Here is a 21,625-nt window from a genome sequence, read left to right as displayed (position 1 = left end):
ATTCGTTTGATGAACAAGCGCCTACTACGAATTTCTCGATAATTCCGATTTTAGAATGTAAATAAACGGTGCTTCTAAACAAGGGCAACAAAATATACTTAGACAGGTTATAAAAAAAAAATTTAAAGGTTTACAACATTTTTGGAAATTTGTACACGGCGCGTCCACCAAATTTTGTATTCTATTTACATAATCGAACAGCGCAGGCTTTACGGTTTATGTGGTGGACGAGTTCGAAACATTATCATTCTTAATTTGTATTAAATTGCTTGATCACATTTAAGTCCTTCTACTAGTGACTGGTGTATTGTGTTTATTTATATTATAGTATGTTTTTCTCCTAATTTATTTATACTCTGACGTTAATTACAATAAAGTAGGTACTAAGCACTAAACTATTTACTATAATTCACTAAAACTTCATTATTCAAATTCACCGTTTACTATTCTGACCCATTCATTATGGCATTTAATTATTAACTGACTATTCGCTGGTGAACGAGCACCTATTTATACACAACGAATTTCTCGATAATTCGGATTCTAGAATGTAAACGAACTCAAAGTCATTCTCGAAAATTGATACTTTACGAACTGCAATAACTATTAACATAATAGATTATGACCTGCTTCACGAACCATGTCGTGGACGAGTTCGTAACATTATAATTTTGAATTTATTGTTTTTATCTGTATTACTTTGATGTTTTTCTCTTAATTTATTTATACACTAACGCTAAATAGACAAAATTGAACACCAAACACTAAATTATTCACTAAAACTCGACTATTTATTGGCTTAATTAATTTATTCAAATTCACGGTTTACTATTCTGATCCGTTTACTGCGGCATTTAATTATTAACTGACTACTCGCTGATGAACGAGCACCTATTTATACACAACGAATTTCTCGATAATTCGGATTCTAGAATGTAAACGAACTCAAAGTCATTCTCGAAAATTGATACTTTACGAACGACAATAACTATTAACATGATAGATTATGACCTGCTTCACGAACCATGTCGTGGACGAGTTCGTAACATTATAATTTTGAATTTATTGTTTTTATCTGTATTATTTTGATGTTTTTCTCTTAATTTATTCATACACTAACGCTAAATAGACAAAATTGAACACCAAACACTAAATTATTCACTAAAACTCGACTATTTATTGGCTTAATTAATTTATTCAAATTCACGATTTACTATTCTGATCCGTTTACTGCGGCATTTAATTATTAACTGACTACTCGCTGATGAACGAGCACCTATTTATACACAACGAATTTCTCGATAATTCGGATTCTAGAATGTAAACGAACTCAAAGTCATTCTCGAAAATTGATACTTTACGAACTGCAATAACTATTAACATAATAGATTATGACCTGCTTCACGAACCATGTCGTGGACGAGTTCGTAACATTATAATTTTGAATTTATTGTTTTTATCTGTATTATTTTGATGTTTTTCTCTTAATTTATTCATACACTAACGCTAAATAGACAAAATTGAACACCAAACACTAAATTATTCACTAAAACTCGACTATTTATTGGCTTAATTAATTTATTCAAATTCACGATTTACTATTCTGATCCGTTTACTGCGGCATTTAATTATTAACTGACTACTCGCTGATGAACGAGCACCTATTTATACACAACGAATTTCTCGATAATTCGGATTCTAGAATGTAAACGAACTCAAAGTCATTCTCGAAAATTGATACTTTACGAACTGCAATAACTATTAACATAATAGATTATGACCTGCTTCACGAACCATGTCGTGGACGAGTTCGTAACATTATAATTTTGAATTTATTGTTTTTATCTGTATTATTTTGATGTTTTTCTCTTAATTTATTCATACACTAACGCTAAATAGACAAAATTGAACACCAAACACTAAATTATTCACTAAAACTCGACTATTTATTGGCTTAATTAATTTATTCAAATTCACGATTTACTATTCTGATCCGTTTACTGCGGCATTTAATTATTAACTGACTATTCGCTGGTGAACGAGCACCTATTTATACACAACGAATTTCTCGATAATTCGGATTCTAGAATGTAAACGAACTCAAAGTCATTCTCGAAAATTGATACTTTACGAACTGCAATAACTATTAACATAATAGATTATGACCTGCTTCACGAACCATGTCGTGGACGAGTTCGTAACATTATAATTTTGAATTTATTGTTTTTATCTGTATTATTTTGATGTTTTTCTCTTAATTTATTTATACACTAACGCTAAATAGACAAAATTGAACACCAAACACTAAATTATTCACTAAAACTCGACTATTTATTGGCTTAATTAATTTATTGAAATTGACGATTTACTATTCAGATCCATTTACTGCGGCATTTAATTATTAACTGACTACTCGCTGATGAACGAGCACCTATTTATACACAACGAATTTCTCGATAATTCGGATTCTAGAATGTAAACGAACTCAAAGTCATTCTCGAAAATTGATACTTTACGAACGACAATAACTATTAACATGATAGATTATGACCTGCTTCACGAACCATGTCGTGGACGAGTTCGTAACATTATAATTTTGAATTTATTGTTTTTATCTGTATTATTTTGATGTTTTTCTCTTAATTTATTCATACACTAACGCTAAATAGACAAAATTGAACACCAAACACTAAATTATTCACTAAAACTCGACTATTTATTGGCTTAATTAATTTATTCAAATTCACGATTTACTATTCTGATCCGTTTACTGCGGCATTTAATTATTAACTGACTATTCGCTGGTGAACGAGCACCTATTTATACACAACGAATTTCTCGATAATTCGGATTCTAGAATGTAAACGAACTCAAAGTCATTCTCGAAAATTGATACTTTACGAACGACAATAACTATTAACATGATAGATTATGACCTGCTTCACGAACCATGTCGTGGACGAGTTCGTAACATTATAATTTTGAATTTATTGTTTTTATCTGTATTATTTTGATGTTTTTCTCTTAATTTATTCATACACTAACGCTAAATAGACAAAATTGAACACCAAACACTAAATTATTCACTAAAACTCGACTATTTATTGGCTTAATTAATTTATTCAAATTCACGATTTACTATTCTGATCCGTTTACTCTGGCATTTAATTATTAACTGACTACTCGCTGATGAACGAGCACCTATTTATACACAACGAATTTCTCGATAATTCGGATTCTAGAATGTAAACGAACTCAAAGTCATTCTCGAAAATTGATACTTTACGAACGACAATAACTATTAACATGATAGATTATGACCTGCTTCACGAACCATGTCGTGGACGAGTTCGTAACATTATAATTTTGAATTTATTGTTTTTATCTGTATTATTTTGATGTTTTTCTCTTAATTTATTCATACACTAACGCTAAATAGACAAAATTGAACACCAAACACTAAATTATTCACTAAAACTCGACTATTTATTGGCTTAATTAATTTATTCAAATTCACGATTTACTATTCTGATCCGTTTACTCTGGCATTTAATTATTAACTGACTACTCGCTGATGAACGAGCACCTATTTATACACAACGAATTTCTCGATAATTCGGATTCTAGAATGTAAACGAACTCAAAGTCATTCTCGAAAATTGATACTTTACGAACTGCAATAACTATTAACATAATAGATTATGACCTGCTTCACGAACCATGTCGTGGACGAGTTCGTAACATTATAATTTTGAATTTATTGTTTTTATCTGTATTATTTTGATGTTTTTCTCTTAATTTATTTATACACTAACGCTAAATAGACAAAATTGAACACCAAACACTAAATTATTCACTAAAACTCGACTATTTATTGGCTTAATTAATTTATTCAAATTCACGATTTACTATTCTGATCCATTTACTGCGGCATTTAATTATTAACTGACTACTCGCTGATGAACGAGCACCTATTTATACACAACGAATTTCTCGATAATTCGGATTCTAGAATGTAAACGAACTCAAAGTCATTCTCGAAAATTGATACTTTACGAACTGCAATAACTATTAACATGATAGATTATGACCTGCTTCAGGAACCATGTCGTGGACGACATACAGATATTTTCAGCGCTGTTGCCGCTCTTTGACATATATAATATAAACAGAAATGTCCTTAAATTGATTAATCAATTACGTATACGTGTCGTGAAAAGAAAAATCGATCTCAAGTTTGATTTCTACTGATAGAAGAAGATAGTATGTATAGTAGATTGAGTCACGTGGTTAGGACGTTACTTCTACATTATTTTTAAACTTTTGTTTGTACTATTTAGTCTAGTTTTGTTTCCTTCGCCTTTTTCAGCGCTCAATACTTTTTTTTTGTTGTTCAACCCTACCTAGAAACTTATTTTATTTTTTTTTTATAGAAACCCATACGATCCTCTTGATTGTCTAGCTCCGTACGGAGGACCGGTAGATCCTGCTATAGCGATGGGCGGTTTCCTTAAAAAAGGAGAAAATTTAGCCAAACATCCCGATTACAAGAACGCGACAACAGTTATATTAACATTCATAGTTAATAATTACCATAATAAAAGTTTATTGACCCCAGCAATGGAATGGGAAAAAGAATTCGTCGATTTCATGAAAAATTGGACAGGTACTCAAAAACCTTTCTATATGGATATAGCTTTTACATCGGAACGATCAATCGAAGACGAATTGGACAGGGAGAGCCGATCCGATGTAGTCACCATACTAATTTCTTACATGATCATGTTCGCTTACATCGCCATATCCCTTGGTCAAGTCAACAAATGTTCCAGACTATTAATCGATAGTAAAATTACACTCGGTATGTATGTAAAACAACAAAACTTGTGTCATCAATTTGTAGTTGAGTCATTTAATGATAATGTCACACTATACTACATAATAGATTAAAAAATACTCTGTAATACATTACAAAGTATGCTATCGTTAAGGATTGTTGAAATATGACTGATGATAATTCATTTATAATTAACCAAACTTACATAACACAAATAAAAATATAAAAATTCCAGTTAAATATTTAACCAACTCGATTTTTTTTAATAGAATGCCACGAAAATAAAATTATTTCTACCTTTTTGGATATAAGGCATCGTGGAGTTGTTGCGTCGACTTCATTTTCCTTAAAACCACTAAACACTAAATTCACTAACACTTAACTATTCACTAATTTATATTCTTACCCCTTAACTACGAGATTCAATTATTTACCGACTACTCATTGATAAACAAGCGCCTATTTATACACAACGAATTTCTCGATAATTCGGATTCTGGAATGTAAAATCCTTTTCGAATATTCGAACGGCCATAACATACTGTAAACATTTAAGCCCTTCCTGAGTTAATTTATTCTATCGCTTCCTGTTCATTTTGAAGATATTTGGTTTTATTAAGACATACCTGCACTCAAAAACCAAAATCTCAAAAATTATTTGCAGTAGTAGATTCATTCACCAGATTTATCTCCAATTGAAACAATACACTTAGTTTTTGACACAACTACAAGTCTTGTCACAAATAGTCTTTTTATATCGATAAATTATCGTTTAAAATTTATGTTTGTGGATTGAATATCCGCTTTTTTGCTCTTTTTTTTTATATATAATTAAAGTTATACATGAAATAATATCGAAATGCTTTTTTAGGTCTTGGTGGAGTATTGATAGTCCTTGCATCGGTTATATCATCAGTTGGTCTTTTCGCTTTCATCGGAACTCCTGCTACTCTCATCATTATCGAAGTTATCCCCTTTTTGGTACTGGCTGTGGGAGTCGACAATATTTTCATCTTGGTTCAAACGCATCAAAGAGATATGAAAAAACCAAACGAGTCCCACGCGCAACATATCGGTAGGACGTTAGGACAAGTGGGGCCATCTATGTTACTCACCAGCGTATCTGAAAGCTGTTGCTTCTTCTTAGGAAGTTTATCCGATATGCCTGCGGTTAGAGCTTTCGCTCTATACGCCGGAATGGCGCTACTGTTCGATTTCTTCCTACAGATCACTTGTTTTGTCAGTTTGATGGCTTTGGACATTGCAAGACAGTCTTCAAACAGGTGAATTTTATTATTTTTTAATCGAATCTTCTCTAACATATTTTTTTTGTTTTTATAGATTTGATGTATTCTGCTTTATACGTGGTTCTAAAAAGAACGAACCGAATGTTTCTAATAGTCAGGAAGGTTTACTTTACTCATTCTTCAAGTACGTTTATGTACCTGCTCTAATGACTAAGCCGGTTAGATGTGCAGTAATGATCGTATTCTTCGGATGGTTGTGTTCTTCGGCAGCTGTATCTCCACATATAGAAATCGGTCTCGATCAAGAACTATCGATGCCCGAAGACAGTTTCGTACTCAAATACTTCAAATCTCTCAAAGATTATTTGAGTATAGGTAAGACAATTGGTATACATACAATCCTTATGATCAATCCAACGGAGATCAGAATTCGTACTGTAAATGTTGGAGTCTATTTTCATCTTTAGTATATTCTTCTAAGTAGAAGTATCAATAAATTTCCCTATTGTGGTACTGAACAAACCCATTTATCTTCAGCCTCCGAAGACGATAACTTGGTTATCGAAACGTGCAGCGGATGGTGTAATTATGAGTGTTGGTGTTCAGTATCCAAGAACAGTACCTTGTGGAACTCCAAACTTGATAGCACAAGAATCAATGTGGTAAAAAAGACTAGAACTGCTCACTGCAGTAGACTCTGATATGGGAAAACAAGGGGTTGGTATATCGAACAAATATCTAGGTTTTCCCCCAAAGTCTATTGCAACGCAAATCAAATCTATTTGCATTGAAAAATAAGCGATATTAGTCGAGCATCCTGTATACTAGAAAATAAACAGAAGCAGAGTATTGTGAGAGATAATACATTTGAACTATTTTTGTAAATTTTCTGTGAAAAACTAATATTATTTTATCTTCTTGTGCGTTGTAAAACAAACAAGTAGTCAGAAGGAATTCCTGGTACATTTGAACTACTTTTGTAAATAAAAACTCAAACCAAATCTAATTGCATTAAAAAATATGCAATATTAGTCGAGCATCCTGTATACTAGAAAATAAACAGAAGCAGAGTATTGTGAGAGATAATACATTTGAACTATTTTTGTAAATTTTCTGTGAAAAACTAATATTATTTTATCTTCTTGTGCGTTGTAAAACAAACAAGTAGTCAGAAGGAATTCCTGGTACATTTGAACTACTTTAGGAAATAAAACTGCAGACCAAAAGTATTTGCGTGAAAAAATAAGTAATATTAGTTAAACTTTCTTGATAACAAGAAACAAAGAGTAGTGAAAATACATTTGAACTACTTTTTTTGATAAAATTCTGTGCATTTAATAACAAAATCAGCCAAATTAGGCAATAACTGATTTACGGTCTTATGAAAGTGAAGTAAATAACAAAAAACTGAAGAGTTACCAAGTTATAAGTTGTAAGAGATCTTTAAGGATAACGATAAAAAAACTTATCCTCGAGGTTAGGTTAAATCATTAAACTCATGAGCCCCCTGTACACCAAGAAACAGGAGCTAAGGGTACTGAGGATATATTTGAATTACCTTTGTAAATAAAACTGTAGATAAAAATGATTTGAAGAAGGTTAAAAAGTAGTGAAAAAGGATTCCTGATACATTTGAACTACTTTTGTAAATAAAACTGCAGTTTAAAACTGTTTGCTTTGAAGAAGAACAAACATTATTTGATCTATTTATACATTGAAAAACAAACCAGGTTAAAAAGTAGTGAAAAAGGATTCCCGATACATTTGAACTACTTTTGTAAATAAAACTGCAGTTTAAAACTGTTTGCTTTGAAGAAGAACAAACATTATTTGATCTATTTATACATTGAAAAACAAACCAGGTTAAAAAGTAGTGAAAAAGGATTCCCGATACATTTGAACTACTTTTGTAAATAAAACTGCAGTTTAAAACTGTTTGCTTTGAAGAAGAACAAACATTATTTGATCTATTTATACATTGAAAAACAAACCAGGTTAAAAAGTAGTGAAAAAGGATTCCCGATACATTTGAACTACTTTTGTAAATAAAACTGCAGTTTAAAACTGTTTGCTTTGAAGAAGAACAAACATTATTTGATCTATTTATACATTGAAAAACAAACCAGGTTAAAAAGTAGTGAAAAAGGATTCCCGATACATTTGAACTACTTTTGTAAATAAAACTGCAGTTTAAAACTGTTTGTTTTGAAGAAGAACAAACATTATTTGATCTTCTTATACATTGAAAAACAAACGAGGTTAAAAAGTAGTGAAAAAGGATTCCCGATACATTTGAACTACTTTTGTAAATAAAAACTCAAACATAATCTAATTGCATTAAAAACAAGCGATATTAGTCGAGCTTCCTGTGTATCAGAAAACAAACAGAACCAGAGTAGTGAGACGGGAGGACATGATACATTTGAACTACTTTTGCAAACAAAAATTGATGTTTGCTTCAAGATACTGGAAACTTGAATCCTTTATGAGACAAATTATGCAGAAACTGATTCATCGCCTTATAAGTGAAATAAACAACAAAAAACTGAAGAGGAATCAAGTTACAAGTGTCCTAGATCAATCAAGTTGCAAGAAGCAGTATCCTTGAAGTTATGCCAAACCAAAAGACATCAAAAGAAGCACGTTATGGTGTTATTCATGTAATCAGATATATTGCCACTTTTAATTTACCGTAAATCATTGAACCGATGAGTTGTTTGTAGTATAGTTTTAGTTTTTGATGACATTTGTGCTAATTTCATTGTTATTTTCAAAGGATTTATATGAAAAGCTGTAACTGTGAGTTGTTTCCTAACCAACAAATCTTAACATGACTTTACCTCAATATAAACTCGATTTTAAATTATTGAAACTACTTTAAGCTCTTTAACCAATGTCATTATTAGGGATAGAGATTTAAATTAACGCATTCTTAATATAAATTTATATTTAGGACCGCCAGTGTACTTCGTAGCGAAAGGTGGATTGAACTACAGCGATGTAAATGACCAAAATTTAATATGTACCGGTAGGTACTGTAGAAGCGATTCATTAGTTGCCCAGTTGTACGGAGCCAGTAAAGTTCCAGAGGTCACGTATATAGCGAGACCTGCCTCGAGTTGGGTAGACGATTTCTTCGATTGGGCGGAATCTCCTTCCTGTTGTAAATACGATTCAAATCATAGTTTTTGTCCGAACGACGATTCCGGTAAGTATTTTTTTTAATATTTGATCAGTGGTTATTATGTTATTTTTTAGATTGCGATTCGTGCAATATTCGATTCGATTCCAAACAACATAGACCGATACCTGACGATTTCAGTCGGTACGTTTCGTTTTTCCTTCGAGACAATCCTACCACCACCTGTCCTAAAGGTGGTCACGCAGCTTACGGACAAGGGGTAACTTATCAAACTAATAAAACCACGAATATGTCAACGGTTGGCGCTTCTTATTTCATGACGTATCACACTATTTTGAAGACGTCAGAAGATTATTACGAAAGTATGAGGGCAGCCAGGGAAGTAGCTGCGAATCTTACGAAGACAATTGGCGTTGAAGTTTTTCCTTATTCCGTTTTTTACGTATTCTACGAACAGTATTTAACCATGTGGCCAGATACTCTATTTAGTTTAGGTGAGTTTGAAATGACTCGAATTGGAATTTCTGGAATTGTTGTGGCGATATTCATATGAACACACTGTTTACACTATCACTACATCAACAGTCACGATTACACTGTCGGACGCGCGATTCGATAACCAGGTTATCGTCTTCAGAAACCGAAGGTAAAAATGTCGGACGCGCGATTCGATAACCAGGTTATCGTCTTCAGAAACCGAAGGTAAAAATGTCTGACGCGCGATTCGATAACCAGGTTATCGTCTTCAGAAACCGAAGGTAAAAATGTCTGACGCGCGATTCGATAACCAGGTTATCGTCTTCAGAAACCGAAGGTAAAAATGTCTGACGCGCGATTCGATAACCAGGTTATCGTCTTCAGAAACCGAAGGTAAAAATGTCTGACGCGCGATTCGATAACCAGGTTATCGTCTTCAGAAACCGAAGGTAAAAATGTCTGACGCGCGATTCGATAACCAGGTTATCACCCTCAGAGACTGAAAGTAAAACTGTCAGACGCGCGATTCGATAACCAGGTTATCGTCTTCAGAAACCGAAGGTAAAAATGTCTGACGCGCGATTCGATAACCAGGTTATCACCCTCAGAGACTGAAAGTAAAACTGTCAGACGCGCGATTCGATAACCAGGTTATCGTCTTCAGAAACCGAAGGTAAAAATGTCTGACGCGCGATTCGATAACCAGGTTATCACCCTCAGAGACTGAAAGTAAAACTGTCAGACGCGCGATTCGATAACCAAGTTATCGTCTTCAGAAACCGAAGGTAAAACTGTCAGACGCGCGTTTCGATAACCAGGTTATCGTCTTCAGAAACCGAAGGTAAAACTGTCAGACGCGCGATTCGATAACCAGGTTATCGTCTTCAGAAACCGAAGGTAAAAATGTCTGACGCGCGATTCGATAACCAGGTTATCACCCTCAGAAACCGAAGGTAAAACTGTCAGACGCGCGTTTCGATAACCAGGTTATCGTCTTCAGAAACCGAAGGTAAAAATGTCTGACGCGCGATTCGATAACCAAGTTATCGTCTTCAGAAACCGAAGGTAAAAATGTCTGACGCGCGATTCGATAACCAAGTTATCACCCTCAGAAACCGAAGGTAAAACTGTCAGACGCGCGATTCGATAACCAGGTTATCGTCTTCAGAAACCGAAGGTAAAAATGTCTGACGCGCGATTCGATAACCAGGTTATCACCCTCAGAAACCGAAGGTAAAACTGTCAGACGCGCGTTTCGATAACCAGGTTATCGTCTTCAGAAACCGAAGGTAAAACTGTCAGACGCGCGATTCGATAACCAGGTTATCGTCTTCAGAAACCGAAGGTAAAAATGTCTGACGCGCGATTCGATAACCAGGTTATCACCCTCAGAGACTGAAAGTAAAACTGTCAGACGCGCGATTCGATAACCAGGTTATCGTCTTCAGAAACCGAAGGTAAAAATGTCTGACGCGCGATTCGATAACCAGGTTATCACCCTCAGAGACTGAAAGTAAAACTGTCAGACGCGCGATTCGATAACCAAGTTATCGTCTTCAGAAACCGAAGGTAAAACTGTCAGACGCGCGTTTCGATAACCAGGTTATCGTCTTCAGAAACCGAAGGTAAAACTGTCAGACGCGCGTTTCGATAACCAAGTTATCGTCTTCAGAAACCGAAGGTAAAACTGTCAGACGCGCGTTTCGATAACCAGGTTATCGTCTTCAGAAACCGAAGGTAAAACTGTCAGACGCGCGTTTCGATAACCAAGTTATCGTCTTCAGAAACCGAAGGTAAAACTGTCAGACGCGCGATTCGATAACCAGGTTATCACCCTCAGAGACTGAAAGTAAAACTGTCAGACGCGCGATTCGATAACCAGGTTATCGTCTTCAGAAACCGAAGGTAAAAATGTCTGACGCGCGATTCGATAACCAGGTTATCACCCTCAGAAACCGAAGGTAAAACTGTCAGACGCGCGTTTCGATAACCAGGTTATCGTCTTCAGAAACCGAAGGTAAAAATGTCTGACGCGCGATTCGATAACCAAGTTATCGTCTTCAGAAACCGAAGGTAAAAATGTCTGACGCGCGATTCGATAACCAGGTTATCACCCTCAGAAACCGAAGGTAAAACTGTCAGACGCGCGTTTCGATAACCAGGTTATCGTCTTCAGAAACCGAAGGTAAAACTGTCAGACGCGCGATTCGATAACCAGGTTATCGTCTTCAGAAACCGAAGGTAAAAATGTCTGACGCGCGTTTCGATAACCAAGTTATCGTCTTCAGAAACCGAAGGTAAAACTGTCAGACGCGCGATTCGATAACCAGGTTTCACCCTCAGAGACTGAAAGTAAAACTGTTAGACGCGCGATTCGATAACCAGGTTATCACCCTCAGAGACTGAAAGTAAAACTGTTAGACGCGCGTTTCGATAACCAAGTTATCGTCTTCAGATACTGAAGGTAAAACTATCTCTGAATACGATAACATGGTGTTGTAAACAATGTATTCAGTATTATACAGAGTGTTTTAGTAAAAGTTTTCTCTCGATTGTGGTATGTTATTGATTTAATTTTTTGTTTTTAGGTGTAAGTGTAATGGCTATATTCGTCGTTACTTTTCTTCTTATGGGTTTGGACATATTTTCGAGTATAGTAGTAATAATAACGATAATTATGATTATTATAAACTTGGGAGGTCTGATGTATTGGTGGCATATAACTTTAAACGCAGTATCTCTAGTCAATTTGGTTATGGCCGTCGGTATATCGGTGGAATTCTGTTCACATTTAGTCCACAGTTTTTCGATGTCCGTAAAACCTACCAGAGTCGAAAGGGCTGCCGACGCTTTAACGAAAATGGGCAGTTCGATATTTTCTGGAATAACTTTGACCAAATTCGGAGGCATAATTGTACTTTTCTTCGCCAAATCTCAAATATTCCAAGTTTTCTACTTCAGAATGTACCTGGGTATCGTATTATTCGGAGCTGCTCATGGACTTATATTCCTTCCAGTTCTACTTAGCTTTATAGGTAAGTATGTTGTTGAAACATTGAGCTTTACGGCAGTATTTTGGCAAATTATGCTTTTTGCTATTTGTCCCTCAATATCATTTACGACAAATCGCGCCTAACTTCAATACGGTATGTCATTAAACGTGTTAATCGTTTACTATTAGTAACGTTTGAAGGGTGCGATCCGTAGTTATTAAAAATATTTCTTCGCCCTGTTGAAATATCAAATTTATAAGAACACAAAATGTGCTATTCAACACTTCTTCAAACGTATGAATTTTTGTACAGATTGTCCCGAATTTCACTAACGTTTGGGCACTATTTTGTCCTTGGAAAATATTTCACACCACCGGAAAACTTTTCCATCCTATTTCATTTAAAATTAGTGTTGGGGAAGTCGAAAAAGTATGTGCAGTAATTGAAGTTCTTTGCATTATGTTTCTTGTATATTAGTACAGGTAAATTAGGCGATTTTGAACTAAAATCTTAAATCAAATTGGGCGGTTTTGATTTTCTAGATTCTGTGAGATACTGAATAAGTCTAGTAATTCTTAACAAGATTACGGGCACGGATTTTCGAAATTTTGGGACTCGAAACAGTTCCTAACCTCAAAATTTTCACCTTAAAACGGATCTATACACTCAAAAATATTTTGAATCGCGAATAACTCCTGAAGCATAAAATGTACAGCACTAAATTCTCTACAGATTGGTCTGTCAGCATTCTGTAAAAAATTTTGTGCTCTACATTTCTTGTTCAGGCAGTTTTTTTCGAGTTAATCACGTTTCAAGTTCCAAATCAGAAACGCCCAATTTAATTTCGGTTTTAACCCTACTTTACCTGTACTATATTTATTTACATGGATTTATTATTAATGGGAAGCTACTGTTTACAACTGTATTCGTGTTATGTTGTTTTCGCTTATCAATTTATAAACGTTTTGCTGTCGTACAGGATCTCCGATGAATAAAGAAAAATTGGCCAAACAAAGGAGTTTAAATGGTGCACGTTTCCAGGAAACACATTTTGGCAGAGTAAGATTTATTGTCTGTTTATCGTTTAGTCCATACAAATCGCTTTTTTAAATGGTACAGAATGATGCCTAAGGGTTATTTCGAACGGTTTTGTTCCTTCCTACTGATTAGTTTTCATTTATAATAATTTTTTAGTGGTTTTGTTTAAAAATAATCGAGAAATTAATTTGTGTAGATCATTTAGTAAGGAACAAACGACTCATCTGCTTTCTGTAATACAAGTTTGCTTATTTGGTAGAATACGGCCATTATGTTTTTCATAATTTTCCTTTTAATCGCATTTTTCACATATTAGTTACACTGAAATTCGATTGCCAACAAAAATAACATGTACAAATATAGAACAGATCTGCAAAGTAGTGAGACAGTCGAACTGATACATTTGAACTACTTCGGCAAACAAAACTGCAGATCTAAACTATTCTCTTTGAAAAAGAAGTAATATCGTTTGAACTTCATGTACTTTGGAAACGAAACAAGGAAAAAGACTAGTGAGAAGGGAGAGATGATACATTTGAACTACTCTAGTAAACAAAACTACAGATCTAAACTATTCTCTTTAAAAAAGAAGTAATACCGGTTGAACTTCATGTACTTTGGAAACGAAACAAGGAAAAAGACTAGTGAGAAGGGAGAGATGATACATTTGAACTACTCTAGTAAACAAAACTACAGATCTAAACTATTCTCTTTAAAAAAGAAGTAATATCGTTTGAACTTCATGTACTTTGGAAACGAAACAAGGAAAAAGACTAGTGAGAAGGGAGAGATGATACATTTGAACTACTCTAGTAAACAAAACTACAGATCTAAACTATTCTCTTTAAAAAAGAAGTAATATCGTTTGAACTTCATGTACTTTGGAAACGAAACAAGGAAAAAGACTAGTGAGAAGGGAGAGATGATACATTTGAACTACTCTAGTAAACAAAACTGCAGATCTAAACTATTCGCTTTAAAAAAGAAGTGATACCGGTTGAACTTCATGTACTTTGGAAACGAAACAAGGAAAAAGACTAGTGAGAAGGGAGAGATGATACATTTGAACTACTCTAGTAAACAAAACTACAGATCTAAACTATTCTCTTTAAAAAAGAAGTAATATCGTTTGAACTTCATGTACTTTGGAAACGAAACAAGGAAAAAGACTAGTGAGAAGGGAGAGATGATACATTTGAACTACTCTAGTAAACAAAACTACAGATCTAAACTATTCTCTTTAAAAAAGAAGTAATACCGGTTGAACTTCATGTACTTTGGAAACGAAACAAGGAAAAAGACTAGTGAGAAGGGAGAGATGATACATTTGAACTACTCTAGTAAACAAAACTACAGATCTAAACTATTCTCTTTAAAAAAGAAGTAATATCGTTTGAACTTCATGTACTTTGGAAACGAAACAAGGAAAAAGACTAGTGAGAAGGGAGAGATGATACATTTGAACTACTCTAGTAAACAAAACTACAGATCTAAACTATTCTCTTTAAAAAAGAAGTAATATCGTTTGAACTTCATGTACTTTGGAAACGAAACAAGGAAAAAGACTAGTGAGAAGGGAGAGATGATACATTTGAACTACTCTAGTAAACAAAACTGCAGATCTAAACTATTCGCTTTAAAAAAGAAGTGATACCGGTTGAACTTCATGTACTTTGGAAACGAAACAAGGAAAAAGACTAGTGAGAAGGGAGAGATGATACATTTGAACTACTCTAGTAAACAAAACTACAGATCTAAACTATTCTCTTTAAAAAAGAAGTAATATCGTTTGAACTTCATGTACTTTGGAAACGAAACAAGGAAAAAGACTAGTGAGAAGGGAGAGATGATACATTTGAACTACTCTAGTAAACAAAACTACAGACCTAAACTATTCTCTTTAAAAAAGAAGTAATATCGTTTGAACTTCATGTACTTTGGAAACGAAACAAGGAAAAAGACTAGTGAGAAGGGAGAGATGATACATTTGAACTACTCTAGTAAACAAAACTGCAGATATAAACTATTCTCTTTAAAAAAGAAGTAATACCGGTTGAACTTCATGTACTTTGGAAACGAAACAAGGAAAAAGACTAGTGAGAAGGGAGAGATGATACATTTGAACTACTCTAGTAAACAAAACTGCAGATATAAACTATTCTCTTTAAAAAAGAAGTAATACTGGTTGAACTTCATGTACTTTGGAAACGAAACAAGGAAAAAGACTAGTGAGAAGGGAGAGATGATACATTTGAACTACTCTAGTAAACAAAACTGCAGATATAAACTATTCTCTTTAAAAAAGAAGTAATACCGGTTGAACTTCATGTACTTTGGAAACGAAACAAGGAAAAAGACTAGTGAGAAGGGAGAGATGATACATTTGAACTACTCTAGTAAACAAAACTACAGATCTAAACTATTCTCTTTAAAAAAGAAGTAATATCGTTTGAACTTCATGTACTTTGGAAACGAAACAAGGAAAAAGACTAGTGAGAAGGGAGAGATGATACATTTGAACTACTCTAGTAAACAAAACTGCAGATATAAACTATTCTCTTTAAAAAAGAAGTAATACTGGTTGAACTTCATGTACTTTGGAAACGAAACAAGGAAAAAGACTAGTGAGAAGGGAGAGATGATACATTTGAACTACTCTAGTAAACAAAACTACAGATCTAAACTATTCTCTTTAAAAAAGAAGTAATATCGTTTGAACTTCATGTACTTTGGAAACGAAACAAGGAAAAAGACTAGTGAGAAGGGAGAGATGATACATTTGAACTACTCTAGTAAACAAAACTACAGACCTAAACTATTCTCTTTAAAAAAGAAGTAATATCGTTTGAACTTCATGTACTTTGGAAACGAAACAAGGAAAAAGACTAGTGAGAAGGGAGAGATGATACATTTGAACTACTCTAGTAAACAAAACTGCAGATATAAACTATTCTCTTTAAAAAAGAAGTAATACCGGTTGAACTTCATGTACTTTGGAAACGAAACAAGGAAAAAGACTAGTGAGAAGGGAGAGATGATACATTTGAACTACTCTAGTAAACAAAACTGCAGATATAAACTATTCTCTTTAAAAAAGAAGTAATACTGGTTGAACTTCATGTACTTTGGAAACGAAACAAGGAAAAAGACTAGTGAGAAGGGAGAGATGATACATTTGAACTACTCTAGTAAACAAAACTGCAGATCTAAACTATTCGCTTTAAAAAAGAAGTAATACCGGTTGAACTTCATGTACTTTGGAAACGAAACAAGGAAAAAGACTAGTGAGAAGGGAGAGATGATACATTTGAACTACTCTAGTAAACAAAACTGCAGATATAAACTATTCTCTTTAAAAAAGAAGTAATACCGGTTGAACTTCATGTACTTTGGAAACGAAACAAGGAAAAAGACTAGTGAAAAGGGAGAGATGATACATTTGAACTACTCTAGTAAACAAAACTGTAGATATAAACTATTCTCTTTAAAAAAGAAGTAATACCGGTTGAACTTCATGTACTTTGGAAACGAAACAAGGAAAAAGACTAGTGAGAAGGGAGAGATGATACATTTGAACTACTCTAATAAACAAAACTGCAGATATAAACTATTCTCTTTAAAAAAGAAGTAATACCGGTTGAACTTCATGTACTTTGGAAACGAAACAAGGAAAAAGACTAGTGAGAAGGGAGAGATGATACATTTGAACTACTCTAGTAAACAAAACTGCAGATATAAACTATTCTCTTTAAAAAAGAAGTAATACCGGTTGAACTTCATGTACTTTGGAAACGAAACAAGGAAAAAGACTAGTGAGAAGGGAGAGATGATACATTTGAACTACTCTAGTAAACAAAACTGCAGATCTAAACTATTCGCTTTAAAAAAGAAGTAATACCGGTTGAACTTCATGTACTTTGGAAACGAAACAAGGAAAAAGACTAGTGAGAAGGGAGAGATGATACATTTGAACTACTTCGGCAAACAAAACTGCAGGAAACAAATACCAAACAAGTGGAAAGAGTAGTGAGACCCAATACATTTGAACTACTTCAGCAAACAAAAACTGCAGACTAAAACTATTTGCATGAACAAAGCTAAACTTTCTGAATACCAAGAAACAAAGAGTAGTTACGATACATTTGAACTACTTTTGCACATAAAAATCCAAAACCGAATCTATTTTCATTAAAAAAGAAGCGATATTAGTGGAGCTTCTTGTGTATTTGAAAACAGAACTAGAGTAGTAGTACATTTGAACTACTTTCGCAATAAAACTGCAGATCAAATCAGATCAATGAAAAACAAACAAGAGCAGAATAGTGAGAAGAGGTGATGATACATTTGAACTACTTTAACAAATAAACCACTCCATTTACTGTAATTAAAAGATGATTATTGCATAATAATGAATATCCTAAATGTAATAATCCAATTTTTAATCACTATAACCTATAAAAATGAATCATGAATAATAAATAAAATATATAATAATGTTTCAGGCGTGATGCAAACAAGAAGTAGAAGTATCAAACGCCAAACACATTCGGATGACACAGCAGAACCGACGATGGCGTCACCTTTGTTGCCATCCACATCACGACACTCTTATAATGCTATAACTCCCGCTCTTGTATAGTCTCTATCAATGAGAACGTAATACAGTATTTTTCTGCGTGTGATAAAATAAGTTAACAACAATGAAGTGAGGTGCGACTCTCCAAATGTGTGTATTTATAATACTTAACATATATATTTTTACTGTTAATGGTGATTCTAGTCACGGTTTTAGTTTTAAAAGAGCAAATCGGTTCAAGGGTAACGTTCTAAGTAATTTTTATATTATAGATCATATTTGGGTGTGATTAAAATAGTATAAGAGTCCACTTGATATTTTAATTTACTCTGTATCGAGCTATTGACATCCATTTACCGGTGTTGAGAAAAAGAAATCTCTGCCTACCTCAAATAGACTCAGAACTTCCAGAATTAAAGGCAGGTGACATGATTAAAAGCTCGAATTAACTCCCTCCAATTTATATTTAATTGAAATAAATGTAGTGTAATTATTTTAATCTGATGATATCTGATTCGGTATCAGTATTGGTAGTACAATTTGAAAAGTTGTTTACCCAAAACTAATTAAATTAATTTGTAAATTATTGTAATGAGAAAACTGTGATTGGAATCGCTATCGAATGTGAGATATTTTAACAAAATATATTTAATAGTGCTTGAGTGTACAAACTTAATTTATACACGGCTAAATCGAGATTATTTTTAAACAATTTGATAATAAATATTTAACGACTGATATTCAATTGCGGCTACAAACGGTGGAAATTAAAAATCATATGCTCAACTCTTATAAATCTATTACCAAATTTAAGATATTTTTCATTGAAATTATTTGGTTGATGTGATAGTGATTTAGGAAGCGACACTGCTATCTTCAAAGTGAAAGTAGTTGAAATTTCTGGATGATATTACACTGTCTGGTCCTTCGAGCCGGTGTAAGAAGATAAATAATCCCAATTATCATTATTTTCCCTTAATAGACCCTTTTTCAACTGGAATCTTGATCTTTTTCAATTGTTGGTATGATTTCTACGAATGACAACATTTTTGATTAATAAATATTGACCATGACTCGAAATAATCCCATTAAAACAACATGATTTTAACAGATAACAAATTAACTCTCAAATTCAAGGCCTATGAAATTTAGATTTCATCTTATCTCTCATTTTCACATGTGTATTCGTTAATTGATAAATTTAAACAAGATCTTGTAGTATCTTTCGAATAAATTGGATGCTTCCAAACTTATTTCAAAATTTCAATGACTTTATTTGCTATAAACTGTCAATATTTTATGCTTTTGAACGCAATTTTAATTAAAAGAGACCTTAAATCAAGAGAATGTTATTACAACCCAACAAAACCCTTAGAGTACGACAACAGTTGGTTGAGGGAAAGTCTGCATACCCAAATATTAGTTTACGGCTCTAATTTTCACTATTACATCATCTCTGGGAGTCTTTGAAACGTCCTATGTTGTTACGTCATCAGAATTAACGTCCTTTGTTCTTTATATTGATTCTAATTCAATTATTTGATTTAAAAATTCTCGTATTTTATAGAATAATTGGTACCAAGGTGTCTTACTTATGAATTTATATTTTGAACTTATTTTTTTGATAATAAAACGTTGAAAAGGGACGGATATGTATTAAATAACAAATTGTATATTAATAAAAATTAATTAAAGGCTATGTATGCTGTGGACACTTATGACGAGGGTTGCTGATAATTCAAGTTTTTACCATCACATAGAAATTCAAAGCCGCATAGTCCAATAAGATGAAAAACAATGGACACAACAATACTACTTCGGTATCGATTGTTTCTCATACTCTATGCTTGCATTTAACGGAAAGAAAAATTCATATGGCTCCAATCGTTATCCATTCTGAAAGGTGAAATACAATTTGTGCCGATATTGGTATTAAAAACGGTGGTGATGGTGATATTAGCAACAACCCTTATATAAACTATTTCAAATTTATATGATTTAATAAGAAAAATAACATCTACAAATGTTCGAACTCTGCTATCTTCAAATTCTGTTTAACTCCAAAACTGATCTATTTAAAAAGTGATAATTGTAAATCTCACTTTGTTTTTTTAATGCTTTATTCAAAAATGTATTCCAATACTCTGTGTCAAAATTTTTTATCCAAATATTTGTATTTTTCTAATAATAACTCAAAAACTTTTCCTATGAATTAAAAAAAGTGATAGTTTTGACTTAATTTTTAAGCCGAAAGTTGAGCTTCTACTTATTTAGTAAATTTCTTAAATACGTGGATGTGCCTCTGTACTTTTTATCCTTATTACATTTTTCACATTCCACAAATTCTAAAAATTCAGTTGTAAGATTTTTGTATTTATGTAGATATTTTTAATGTATTGATTTTGTAATTTTAACAGTGTCTGATATAAATGTATTTTGTATTAATCATCTAATTTTTTTCAACCTTACCCCTTACATATTCTTAAAAACAGGTGAAAGAAAATTATCACTAGTTTAACAAATGTCTGGAATACTATAGACTTGAGAAAAGTCTCACCAACGAAGCCCTTTTTCTTTAATTCTGAAGAACATAGTTACAACAACACGTATCAGGAACTGTGATGCCCCAAACATTTAAATTTCTGATGTTATTTTTCAGGCATAAAAGTGAACAAATCTCTTAATCTGAGCTTGACAAGATCGTTTAAAGTGTTAGACCCCATTTTATTCACATGTTTTAAGCAAGTATTCACATATTTTTGAAAATATCATCAACAAAGCCAATTTTCTTTCTTTCCAAAGAACATAGTTACAAAAACCTTACAGTCACACACCTTGTAGTGCCCCAAACACGCTTTAAAATTTTTGACATTATTTTTAGATGCGAAAAGCCTATAAATCTGAGGTTTTGCAAGACCCCTTTTAATGTCAACCCCATATCTGACTACACCTCTCCAGTTCAAAAAAATACACGAGAAATGTGGAGGTTAAAATTTTTGGCAAAGATATTCACATATTTTCCAAGTAAAATTTGAAAACTGATAATACTTGCACTTTCTAACACAACATTGAAAGAATCATCAAGTTCCAAACCCATTCTTGATGTACCCAAAAGTGTTAACAAGCTAAGGCACATATAAATCGACCTTGTGCCTCTCTTACCAAACAACTGCCCCAATAAAATAGTTCCACACATCGCGGGAGACCCGGAGCGTCGCTGGTACATGTAGGAGGAAGAAACTGTAGACCACGACATAGGGCAAGGTTCAATCAAGACTCACAGCTTGTCTTAAGGCAAAGGTTCCAGCCAAAGCA

General features: G+C 33.3%; 1 protein-coding gene across 8 annotated transcripts in view; it reads left to right on the top strand.

The window, feature by feature from the left end:
• The window catches only part of LOC130450029 (NPC intracellular cholesterol transporter 1-like), a 39,449-nt gene extending 18,694 nt beyond the window's left edge, over positions 1-20,755 (top strand). For 4 of the 8 annotated variants that reach the window (XM_056788193.1, XM_056788187.1, XM_056788189.1 and 1 more), the window contains 8 exons: positions 4,434-4,861; positions 5,709-6,120; positions 6,179-6,459; positions 9,038-9,292; positions 9,343-9,720; positions 12,292-12,738; positions 13,676-13,755; positions 18,237-20,755. In XM_056788193.1, coding sequence (XP_056644171.1) covers positions 4,434-4,861; positions 5,709-6,120; positions 6,179-6,459; positions 9,038-9,292; positions 9,343-9,720; positions 12,292-12,738; positions 13,676-13,755; positions 18,237-18,242 — 2,287 coding nt within the window. In that variant the 3' untranslated portion in view covers positions 18,243-20,755. The remainder of the gene's footprint in view (positions 1-4,433; positions 4,862-5,708; positions 6,121-6,178; positions 6,460-9,037; positions 9,293-9,342; positions 9,721-12,291; positions 12,739-13,675; positions 13,756-18,236) is intronic. The other 4 variants (XM_056788190.1, XM_056788186.1, XM_056788188.1 and 1 more) reach the window with 1 other exon arrangement.
• The last annotated feature ends 870 nt before the right edge of the window (positions 20,756-21,625 follow it).

Source organism: Diorhabda sublineata, chromosome 11 (genome assembly GCF_026230105.1).
Source record: "Diorhabda sublineata isolate icDioSubl1.1 chromosome 11, icDioSubl1.1, whole genome shotgun sequence".
NCBI classification, from domain to species: Eukaryota; Metazoa; Arthropoda; class Insecta; order Coleoptera; family Chrysomelidae; genus Diorhabda; species Diorhabda sublineata.
The sequence above is the reverse complement of the archived record's forward strand: the minus strand, read 5'-3'. Positions and strand labels throughout refer to the sequence as shown.